The sequence below is a fragment of the Fulmarus glacialis genome, unplaced genomic scaffold (genome assembly GCF_000690835.1).
Source record: "Fulmarus glacialis isolate BGI_N327 unplaced genomic scaffold, ASM69083v1 scaffold46409, whole genome shotgun sequence".
NCBI classification, from domain to species: domain Eukaryota; kingdom Metazoa; phylum Chordata; class Aves; order Procellariiformes; family Procellariidae; genus Fulmarus; species Fulmarus glacialis.
Genome location: NW_009234843.1, coordinates 39,901 through 52,709, shown reverse-complemented (window position 1 = coordinate 52,709; position 12,809 = coordinate 39,901). Strand labels below are relative to the sequence as shown.

At 37.3% G+C, this 12,809-nt stretch overlaps 1 protein-coding gene across 1 annotated transcript in view; it reads right to left on the bottom strand.

The window, feature by feature from the left end:
- LOC104082586 (cadherin-8-like) overlaps positions 1 to 12,809 on the bottom strand; it is a gene marked incomplete at its 5' end in the record, with an annotated part of 63,849 nt that overhangs the window by 36,145 nt on the left and 14,895 nt on the right. Inside the window, 1 exon segment of the mRNA XM_009585774.1 lies at positions 9,814 to 9,933. Within this exon segment, the coding sequence (XP_009584069.1) occupies positions 9,814 to 9,933 (120 nt within the window).

Genomic DNA, 12,809 nt, shown 5'->3' with positions numbered 1-12,809 from the left:
GAAACAATTAACTTCACAATTACAATAGAGCAGATGACTCACAAGACAGAAAAGAATGTGGAGTCAAAATGAGCTGAATATGAGTCAACAGCATTTTGCTACAAAAATGCTCAAACATTTCGTGGTATATTAGCTACTATGTTATATGGAAGAACCGTGGAATAATCCTTCCAGTTCACTCATAGTGGTAAGGCTGCAGCTGGAACAGTGTGTCCAGTTTTGAAAAAAATTGGTTTATATAGTTAGGGAAGTATGACGAAAGACTTTACAGCCAAATATATAAAAATTACTAGGAGCTACTCTCCTTTTCCACTGGGGATAAGAGAAGAAATAAAGGGCTTAAAATATAAACCACAAAATGGGTTTAAATTGCAGCAAGAGAAATTTCAGTTAAAAAATTAGGGGAACACTCTCTAAAAGAGAAGCTAAGTACAGACAGAAGGCTGCCTATAGAATTTGTAGTATTTTCATTACTGAAAGTTTTTAAGAACATATCAGACAAACGTCTGTCGAGAATGAGAAGGGATAAACCTGATCCTTTTTTGGGGCAAGGGTGCTCACTGCATTCTCACTTGAGGTCTCTTCCTTCCATATTGTTTAAGATCAGGCTTTACCTCTATGTACTCTAAAATATATCACAAACCTTAGTCCTGTGAAAACATTCAATGGACATGTAGTAAAACCACTTAACAGATACCTGCATCATAATTTGGCTACGGATCCTCTGACTAAAGCTGGAAGCATCAAGAAGCGGGTTGGAAGGGAAAGAAATCAAGCAGTAATCTATTTCTTCAAAGAATCAAAACACCCCCAATATTGGAAGTACCTTTAGTTGTTTGGTTTTTTTTTTTTTGGCTGAGTTGCTTTTCCTAAACAGCTATTGGTGTCACACTGCTCAATAGCAAATAAAACAGCTGTAGAATAGGATTTACTTTTACAGTGGTCCTAAATGCACACACTGAGCAATTTGCACAATCTGCCTCACAACTTGAATCAGTTAAAATGCACCCCTGTGGACTACTTTCAAAAACCTATTTGGAAGAATATACAGTCTCACACCGAAAAAGATCAGGGGAAAAGAAGCAATGTGTCAGAGGCTATAGTTGATGAAGAGAAAGAAGAGAAGCAAAAGGAACAATAGAAATAAGGATCTGTTTTTCACTTCCCTCTCTATTTTTTTAAGGATGTCTTTATGGCAATGCTATGAAACTGCACATAATAATAATTGAGAACATGGAACAAAACCAAGCAAGCACTATGCAAAATTGGAATCTGGCCCTGAAAAACTTTTGAAGCATCTCATTCATCTCACACATTTTGATGAAGACTTCCTGCTATTTCAACTTGCATACTTTGGAACTTTCCCTTCTTCGTTTTGGAAGAGCTAAGTAGTTATAGAATCACAGAATCATTTAGGTCAGAAAAAACCTTTAAGATCATCAAGCCTAACCGTTAACCTAGCACTGCCATGTCCACCACTAAACCATGTCTTATTGCTTTGATCTTCCTTCTGTGCTAAAGTCTTGGTGGAGATTCTTATTAAATATAGCAGTCATTTAGGACCCAAACTCCTGAAAAATCAATCTTGTAATTTCTTCAGCCGTGAGATGCATTCTTTGTATTCCCATGAAGCACGCTGACTTCAGTGATGTTTTAGCAGTTCACTTGGAGATCTGTGGAAAACCCGAACCATAATTCCTAAAAAATGAATAGATCACAACTAACTTTCTTGAAAACTAAAAGAATTCTAGTACTTTGATAATGTGATACAGGCATACCGATCCATTATTTTTAATTCAATTTACCCTTCATAAAAATCATAATTGTTTTGATAAAAATTACCATAAAATATTATCATTTCTTACTTAGTTCTAATGCCTTAGGGTTTTTATTTTAGCAAGACAAGAAAAATATCTGTCATCTCTAGCAAAGTTGGCTGACTTTCCAGAAAAATTATCAATTACAGGAGTTGTCTCAGCTACGTTCAGATGTAGATATATTTCAAATCAAAGACATTAGCCACAGTAAAAATAATCACTAGGTGAGGAATTGAATACTATGTTATACCATTTTATGTGGAGTGATTCTGTGCCATTTTTGTATTTTTAAGAGAGAAGCTAACAGTGTAGATATCTTATTACCATGTCTATTTTTTAAAATTTTATGGGGAAGATGGCACTGCCTGCCTGTCTGTTAAACAGTGAGATGAAGGTGGAATATCATTTTATTAATTCTCTTGTTTCTTCTGTAACCTACAATCTATTGTATTTTCTTTTTCAGCCCATATTACTACAATTTTTGTGTTTTCTGATCTTGCTTTCATTCTGAAGTAGACCTTGCAAGTTTGCCATTGTGCGTAAATTAACACTACCTACCTTTCACTATATGTATTCTGCTTCAAGAATATCATATAGAATACGACTGGATAACACCTAGTGTAATACTACCTTTTTAATTCAGATGAACTTGTATCTGGGTTTTACAGTGTAAGTAAAAAGCTTTCATCTCTACTTACCAGCCATTCCCTTTTCCCTGGGACCAAGTTTCACTGGCATAGTATGACCCTCTCACCAACTGAGAATGAACGCAATAAATATTCTGCACTGCATTTATGACCTTGCTTCCTTAGGATTTTATTTGTAATGATGCTCCAATACCTATAATTATACTAGACACTTTACAGAAAGTAGCCTTGGATTCTTTTTCAGATGCTTTCCAAATCTAGCTGTGTAGTTCAATTTCCTCTCTCTAATTCAGTCTCTTGAAGCACAACATTATTTAGATATGTAGCCCCTGTTTTCCTACTCAGCATGAGGAAAATGGTTAAGTCCTAACTATCTCACTAGCTTTCTAAAATGATAGAGATATTGCTCTGAAATGCAAGAAATATGTGTATCAGCTTTTTTGTTACTACCATTATTACATAAGCTCTAGAAGCAGAAATCACCTTTTTTCGAATGCCAATCTGTCTTGATCTTAAGCCACTCATCTTTACCAACTACAGACCATTATAACTCTTTTCAAACCTCTCTGCAGTGATTTTGTACTTCCTTTATTAATCAGAAAAGACAGCTCTTGCTGCTACTGAAGGACCCAATCCTACATACCTTATCCATAATAGTTGCACTTTATACTTCTAAGTAAAAAGCAAGATCTGTAGGACTGACCCTCGGGTCTGCTGCACTAGCAGTTTGTCAGTACAACTCTCTCTCCTAATGGGCTGTCACCAAGACAACTCTCAGAATCACCAAAGAATCTCTGTACAAATACCTTAACACAACTCCTAAGGTTGCACAGTATACTTAGTACACAATGACAAGGAAAGGCTTATACTAGTTTGAAAATACACTCAATTTTCAGCATTGCGCCTAAGTGCATCAAATGCTGTCAAGACAGAGCTGACAGTGCTGTAACAGAAGCGACCAAGTATAAACTCCAGAAATCCTTGCATGTGCTGGAGCCAATTCTGCTACCTTGGGAATGCTGCTATCTGGGCTGCATGGACCTACCTTCTGTATGCTGCTGCACATACCTGCCTTCTCCTCTAGGAAAGGAGTTCCTACGCCTCACTTGCTAAGACAGAACAATATCTACCCATCCCAGTTTATGTCTCTTAAAATTGTTTCCGTTAAAAGATTAGTTAACTTGAACTAAATCTGTAGTAATTGGCAAGGATATCACAGCAGCACTAGTTAATGAAATGAGCTAGAAAGCAGCAGTTCAATCCAGGCTCTGACTAATGTCAGACAAGTTCTTTCACTGCACTAACCCCATGAGGGTTTAAATCTAAACTATTTAGAAACTGAACTATTTAGAAAGGCTCTGTTGAACACGAGTTAGTTCTGTTCCTAGCAGCTCATTACTTTCCCCTTACAGTTGCAGATTACTTCCTGTATCAAAACTGTTTACCCATCTCTCTAGTTTGAAAATGCTACCCTGTCATTTTATCATGAGTAATTACAGAAACAGTCCCCATGCCTCTCTTTTATTAACACCTTTCAAATATTTGTGCAGTGATTTCATATCCTCCTTTAATCACCTCTTATCCAGTTCATACAAATTAAGTTCAATCAATCTTTCATTGTAAGTAATATTCTTCTCACCTTAGCTACCCTGCTTTGAACTTTCTTCAGTATTTCAGTAGTCTTTTTTATGATGATGGTCTCATCAGTACTACATGCAACATTCTGAGGGCAGCTGTGCTATCATTGATACGCACCATTACTAATAAACTGGACATTAACAACCAGATAGAAGAAATAGTCTGTAACATCACAAAAATGTCTGTAACTCAAAAGTTGCTGTCATTTATCCTCTTGCTACCTTATTTGTTTTTATTCTGCTGGACTGTATTTCAAGGTCTAGATGGAGGAAGATAATAAAGACTGCAAATTAAAATAAAAGATGCAGACCTGACTTCTGCTGGATGCCGTTTTCATTCCTCCTAGGCCTACTCATTTATGTTCTGTTTGCAGAACCACAGGGTGTCGCAGGTTCAACACTGTGGTCCAGAGAGGGCCATATACTAAATCATTAAAAGCTCTGTTGATTAAAGCATGTGCATTTTCACCTGGAAGTTAAAGCTAGGTATAGAAAAAAAATCAATTATTCACTCTCCAAAAAAATACCCACATTCTGTTAGGAGAGTCCTTAGTTTTCTAGGTCTCCTGACTCTTCTATTCATCTCAGTTTTACTAACTTGAGCTTTGGCGTTGTACCAAATGACCATATCCAAGATGGCAGTGTTTAAAATCTATTCTTTTTCATATATAGTAAGGGTTTATGCTTGAATAATATAATGTGTTTTCCAGTGCAGTAGGTCGTTTGGTGTAATTTGCCTTGTTCATGTAACTGTATTTCAGGTATGTGTAGGAGTGACATTATTAAGTTCATGTGAAACGTAAAGTCAGACACAGCTGAAAATGTATTTTCTCTGCCATTCCTATATTGTAGAACACAGTGTCATTTCATATTATGTTACATTATGATAATCTTATTTTAAAGCTGACAGTCATGATTTAATATCCCCCAAAAAGCTTAAAAGTGAGAAGTGTACTTTAGCTACTTTTAGCAGTCTTAAGGAACCCCCTTCCCTAGCATTTTGATTGTCATTATTTGGATTATGAGAGAATACATAAAACTTGTATACCTTTATAAATAATACATGTTAGTCAGGAAACCTGACATCAGTTAGTCAAATGTAATGATAATGATTTATGGAATATATTTTAGTCCACCGTGAGTTTCGTTACTAATCTGATGTCATCACAGTGTAGCTTTAGCCTCTCATAGAAAATCTGAATCTGTATCTTTGTAATGTATTATTTAAGTTTACTCTCTATCCAATAAACCAGTGGTCATACTAAAATTCACCTATGAAAAATGAAAAATATTCAGAACAAGCCATCAAAAAAGCATTTACCCTAAGCCATATTCAGAGCACTGAATGAAAAATAACTTCTGAATTACCTTCTTTCATGTGTCTATAACTCATACAGAAGAATTTGCAAACTAGAACTGCAGAAGTATATGCATTTTTCATCTAGGGTAATGGAAAATTATTGTTTTATGGGTCACTTACCAGTACTTATTTCTGTGCACCCAGCATTATAGAATTGTTTCAGCAAGAAGGTTGAGAGTACTGTCGGAGTTTCAACCAAGAGTGTGATTCAAACAAGGACTACACCTAGTTAATGTCAAGTTAGTAGGCACAAAAAAGCAGAAGAGTAAGCAACTGCTTTCCTCAGGTTTACCCTCAGGTACAGCAACCCTTTCTACTGTAGGCATGAAGCCATACCCTACACCTTTGCTCCCTCTTTTTGTTCAGAGTACTGCAGAAGGGAGAGGAATCAGGAGGCATGATGACGATTATTCCTGATGGCCAGCTCTCAGCTAAGTACCATTAGAACAAAGCAGCAAGGTCAGAAAATCTTTAGTGTGAGCCAGGAAATGAAAAAAATTATAGGCAGTACAGCCTATCTATGGCTGCCCTGGTACTGGTAGCTGCACAGATCTAAATCTAGTCTTAATTTCTAATAAGCAAAGCTAATAAAAAGCCAGTCATATAGAAAAATAGTAAGTAGATCAGCTCTAAGTAGCTATACTTTTGATAACATTTAATACAATCCCACGAATGACAGAAAATATTTACATTCTATGTTGAAGTGATCCATTTCAGTCCATTTCTTAAAACGGTATTCCATTTTGGGAAAGACACAATATCTGTGTTGAGACACAATTCTGTTTCAAGTGAATTGGAAAGGCTTTCAACTTAGCAGGGGCACTAATAAAATGCAACCACAGAGAAAATGTAACTATACACACATCCCCTTCCTCGCCCCCAACAAAAAAACCCCAACAAACCAACCCCAAACCCTAAAATGTCTACCACGCTTAGAGGATCACCTTCAGGTTTGGTTTGGTTTGGATAAGACACTACTATACCTGGCTTTTCTGCTTTAATTTGTACACTGTCACAATGGCATCCAAATATGAAAACTTTCACTGAGGTTCCTGAGTACTACACACAGATGTGTAAGATAATGTGTTTTCCTGGCCTAGTTACTAAGAGGAAACAAATATTAGTTGTGATAGTTCACATTGCTAAGGTTGGATAAATATAAAGAAATAATCAAACATCTACATACTTTCTATTTGCTTTGGACATTTTCTTTTTGTTAAAATGCACCTTCCACCCTATCTGTCCATGGTAACAGCACTACTGCCCGAAATACAGAGCTGCTAAACTAGTGTGTGTGGTTTATGCACCACTACCTCTAAAAGGTGAAATGTGCAGCGCCACAAGCTACTGCAAAATTGCAGCTACCTTAGCATAATACTATTGGCATTTTGAGACTGCATGTAACAACCCATAAAACTCTCTCCGGTATGCAATAAACATTATCATACCCTTGCTCCAAAATTCTGGTCTTACCAAGAAAATCTGCTGCATAGTTCCTTACGTTTTCTGAAGTCAACACTTCTCTTCAGAAGAGCCACAACTATAAGGCTGCTGGGTTTTAGAGCAATCTTTTCCACCCTGTATAATATGTGGCTGCAGTTTCTACATGACTACATGCATCTGGTTAGCTTAATGACTAGACTTTTATGTATGTTTATTGTTTTCATATTTTAAACAAATGTATGCTGGAGGGCTTTACACAATTTGACATTTAGTATGGCTAAGATTTCTCTAAGTGAATGAAGACACATCTCAGACACAAGAACAAATTCTGCAAATTTTAAAACATCACAAGCAATGGATAGGTCCATCTAATATCATAGAAACAACTGCATACTCTCTGGATTTAACAAACTATTTGGTGGCTAGCTGTAAGAACAGCATAGTAGTTAGACTACAGATAAAGGCCATTACATAGAGATGGCAAAGAAACAGAGAACAGCCTCAGTACATAAACTCATTCAGTTGTAATGGTTTAGAGAAGAACATCATTGATGTCCTCCATAGATCTAGAAAAATGGAGAATCTGAAACCACTTATTCATTCAGAAGCAGCTCCATAATATGAAGCCACTTACTCAGGAACTGTGGCAAAGCCACAGTTGAATTCTTTATGATTAAATTCCCTTTAGAAACTAACGTGTCATTTTCATGGTAACTGAACTGCTACTCAAAGGAATATTTATAACGGGAAATGAAGGTAGGAGGGGGAATTTAATGCTAGTGAAACAGGAGAAAAATCTTGATTTTCAGGTTCACCAAAAAACTTTGGAGTTTTCTCTGGCTTTTATAATAATGGAAATCACTTTCCTAGGTGATGAATAGTTACTGCATTGGATTAAGCATAGGTTTTAATGCAATGCAAATAATAAATCTGAGTAAAATTAAACAATTTTTTATATTTGGAATATTTTCTTTCAGGCTATTTTGCATGAAAGAAGTGAAATATCTTCTGTGTAGGTGAAGAATACACTTCTCAGCTCCTCTCTGAAAGCTGATGGGTTCCCCTGCTAAAGCACTAACTTTCCCCAGTAGGAACTGAGAGAGAGCCTACAGCTCATCCCCCTCTAATTAAGACAGCTGACTGAAGTCATTACTGCATGCAACAATTTGTAATGTTAAAGAAAACCAAATCATAGAATCATTAAGGTTGGAAAAGACCTCCAAGATCATCGAGTCCAACCATTAACCCAACACCACCATGCCCACTAAACCATGTCCCTAAGCGCCTCATCTACACGTCTTTTAAATACTTCCAGGGATGGTGACTCCACCACTTCCCTGGGCAGCCTGTTTTTTGCTACCTGATAGTCAGGGGTCTGTTCAGAGTTATATTTCCACATAACTTGTGACAAATCAGCCAGAATGGACTAAGGGGCTTCACTAATAACACTCTCTCGACATACTTATCTTTGAAACAAGCTACTGTATTTCCATTGTGCTGTGTGAGAGTTATTCTTTGTAAAACTCTATTTTGCATGCAACATAAAATAAAATACCGAATCACATTCCAGAGATTGTTTTCACACTTCAGACAGCTGTCCTTCAACCAGAAGAAAGTATTTTAATGGATTAATCCATTAACCTATTAATATTTATCGACCTACGCTATTTACCAAAAGTCTCTGCAAGTTAGGGCATTTCTAGGAAAGGGAAATAATTTTTCCCATGCAATCTCACCAGAAAGAGTTAAAGAACTTCTAGACTTTAAAGAGTCTAAGAGTGCTCTGTTTAATGTTTGTGAGAAAACTTAGCACACTTGATCTATCAAAAGCATCCTTTAATAATTTCTCCTAGGATTTATTTCATAATTTTGTTAATCTGCATGAGGACAAGAATTTTTACTCCTACTTTACTCCTTTATGATCATATAAATTCAGGTGCATTTTTGTATGCTCTAAAATGAGTTATAGTTTTCTTCTCCTTAGGAGATCACAGCTGCTTGACTCACAGTGACTAAAACCTGCTTCTCGTAACAGGTGAAAGAATATAAGAAATAAAATCAAATAACTTTAAAAAACACTTCTCAGACTAACTAAATGAATTTGCTTTAAGCTCCTTTATGATCATATAAATTCAGGTGCATTTTTGTATGCTCTAAAATGAGTTATAGTTTTCTTCTCCTTAGGAGATCACAGCTGCTTGACTCACAGTGACTAAAACCTGCTTCTCGTAACAGGTGAAAGAATATAAGAAATAAAATCAAATAACTTTAAAAAACACTTCTCAGACTAACTAAATGAATTTGCTTTAAGTATAACATACGTACACAAGCAGGATCAGGAATGGATTTATTGGCATTTTTTTCAGATGACTTTCAAGACCTTAAAACCACAGAGAAGTAAAGTCATCCTAAATGCATGCTAATAAAACTTCATAGCAATACTCACTATCATGGTCTTTCTTTCCCCTGATCCATCCAATCAAGAAAGAAAAATCATTTTTAATGAAAACACACAATATATTCACTAAAATTCCCAAGCTAAACTGCACTTTCTTTAACTGGAAATACTATAGTCTCATATTGAAAATACATTAGGCCCATTAAATTCCTCAGGCCAAGTCTTTCAATCCCTTAATCAGTTACAAGTCACACTTCCACTACCTTCAGTTTTGCTTCAGTAACTTCTGTAATATTAGCATCACCATTACTTACGCTATCATTAATACATATTTTTCTTTGTCTTTTCACATGATCAGACTCTGATGGAATACAAGTGAGACGTGTTACAACTCGGTAATACTGACAGACATCTACTTACGCTCCCTGTTTAAGTATATTATATGAAATACGTAGGAGGCATGGTCACTTGTGTAAATATAACCCAAGGATTCATATTCAGAGTCACCCACCTGTATGTGGCTCAATAGAAAAGTAAGGCTGTCCTTCCAGAATGCTATAAACCAGCTTGGCACTATTTCCATAAACTGGATCATCTGCATCTGTAGCTGTTACTTTAGTAACAAAGGTGCCTAAATAAAAAGAATAAACACAATTAATGTCTACACTTACTAGAAATTTGCATAACTTATTAAAAAAATAATTTGAAACAAAAATTAATTTCCTTGTGAGTTGTATGACAACAATAAAAGAACAAAAAACATCAGTAACAACTAAAACATTACTTGTGGAACACAAACAGAACATTTTCCTCCAAGATGATATATGCCAGCAGACTGAATTTCTAGGTAAAAGAAAAACCTTTTTAGTAGCTGTATTATTTAACGTTTCTTTGTAGAACACATTTAAATCTACCTGATAGATCCGTGTAGACTTCAAGGAATCATATCAAAGGCATACGAAAGACAAGGTTAATAATACAATATAATATGTTGCATTTAAGATTTGCAAAATCAGATTTGGAAGACCTTTACCAAGTTACAGAGACTGCACAGAAAAGCAATAATAAAAAGGATTCTTTTTTCTTCTCTTGGCTTGCAGCCATAATAATGGTTTGATGTGGTCACAGTGACAGAGTTCGGACAACATCTATTGTCTCCGAAATGAGTCTCTGCCACTGAGGGGGCCATTGTCTAGCCAGAGTTATAAATTCCATACTCTGCCCAAAAAAAACAGAAGAAAAAATTAAGGAAATTGCCCTTTTTATTTCGTAGGCAACATAGCACTTTCCACTTCTGTAAGAAGCAAAATTGAATGAAATTCAGTCAGTTACATTAAGCTTGCTGCAGAGGTTTTTTTTTTTTGATGACTTAAAAATATAATGATGATGTTAATTAGGATAACAACAAAGACAGTATCTACAGAGGGAGAGAAAGCAAGACTAGGAGAGAGGTTAAGGGCTGAATTACGTTTCTTATGTTCAGAGAGGAAAAGAATTACAGCACCCACCAAAATATCCTATTTTCTGGATATGCCAATAAAAATAGCCTCCTCTTCCTTCTCACACTTCGTGTGATGCTAAATCCAAATTACACATCACTTCAGGGCAGGAACAGTGAACTAAAGGGGGAGGAGATCCCTTTGGCATGTCCTTGCATTGCGCCCTCTTTTCTTCTTTCTCTGAATGGCACATTGCTGTTACAGCTTTGGGCAGTTTTGTGCATTACAGGTCCTGCAAATTATTTTGATGAATGTTTGCATATTTAGAGATAATTTGCATATCACCCAATAGCTTCCATTTCATGCTTTCCCACCTGGCCACTTTGAGCATCAGGGCAAGAGATGGGGCTAGCAGGATTTCAGAGCGTCTAGAGGGATGGATAACACCTCGCTTAAGGAATGGAAGTTCTGTAGTGCCCGAAGTTGTGGCAGGTTTGCTGCATGGGAATAATGGGATAATTCCCAGGGAAGAGAATGAGAGTTGCAGAAATACATCTACTAGAGAAAAAAATGCCTATGGCTTGTACTAGTCATTTATTTTGGCTACTGGCATAAAATTATCCATTCTTAGAGGGGGAGAACATCAATGAAGGGAAGCAGATCAGCTGGTTGTCAGGCAAGCTCTACCATGGCCCCATCCAGCAGGAAAGTGCCCCACCAGCATCTCTCCTGCTGCTCAGCAGGGTCCAGAAGAATCCATGCGGCCTGTAGCTGACATGTACCATGTGGAAGAGGAACGCAATGCTGATGAATATTATGTTGCATCTTTGACAGATGCTTGCTGAACCTGTTCTTATAAACATATAAACTGTTTATGTTTTGAAACGTAACTGTTTTTGATGTTAAAAGGCAATCTTATACCTAACCTTTAATATAATAATCTTTAACCTGCCACTGGGCCTGAGAAGTGGACTTTATCCTCAACTTGATGGTTGGTTTTTAAGGAATTAACATCGGAAATTTGTTGCCTGACCAATTACAAACTTTGCTGTGTACCCAGACACTAATAGTCAATGCCTGGTAGCTTTGAGTGAAAACGATAAAGGGGATAGATGACACAAATGTGGTCCCCAGCACAGTAGCCTCAGCCTATAGATGATATCCTGAATTACCTCCTTCACATACAGGAGAATAAAAACAGTAACAGGGAAGCAACTATGAGGCACACTCAGAGGCCATGGCATAGGCTACAGAAAATAAATGAAATAGGGAACAATGACAAGGAAGCATGCAGGAAGCTTGAGTTTGGATGTTGCAGGAACAGAGGAACAAAAGGACCCTTTGTGGCTTGCCCACAGTAGTTACAAAGCATGAAAAGATGTAGCTATTAGAATTGTCGCACATATTGAAGTTTTGTTGGCTCACCTTCTGTAACTCACACACCTATTACAAGTTCTCTATTTTATTGTTCCTATAAAAAGTAACCTCTTAGCCAAGCTCTACCTCCCCTCTTGCAGAATTCAGGCTATAAGCCCCACCATCCCAGCAGGACATTCTCTGCAGTTCACTGCAGCTGTCCCATGAGTGATACCAAATACGAATGTAGAGGTCTTTGGTGGGTTGACCCTGGCTGGATGCCAGGTGCCCACCAAAGCTGCTCTATCACTCCCCTTCCTCAGCAGGACAAGGGATAGAAAATACAATGAAAGACTCGTGGGTCGAGATAAGGGCAGGGAGAGATCACTCAGCAATTGCCATCACAGACAAAACAGACTCGACTTGGGGAAAATGAATTTAATTTATTACCAATCAAATCAGAGCAGGGTAATGAGAAATAAAAACTAAATCTTAAAACACTTTCCCCCCACCCCTCCCTTCTTCCCGGGCTCAACTTCACTCCCGATTTTTCTACCACCTCCCCTCCCAGCGGCACAGGGAGAAGGGGAATGGGGGTTGTGGTCAGTTCATCACACCTTGTCTCTGCCGCTCCTTCCTCCTCAGGGGGAGGACTCCTCACACTCCTCCTCTGCTCCAGCGTGGGGTCCCTCCCACGGGAGACAGTCCTCCA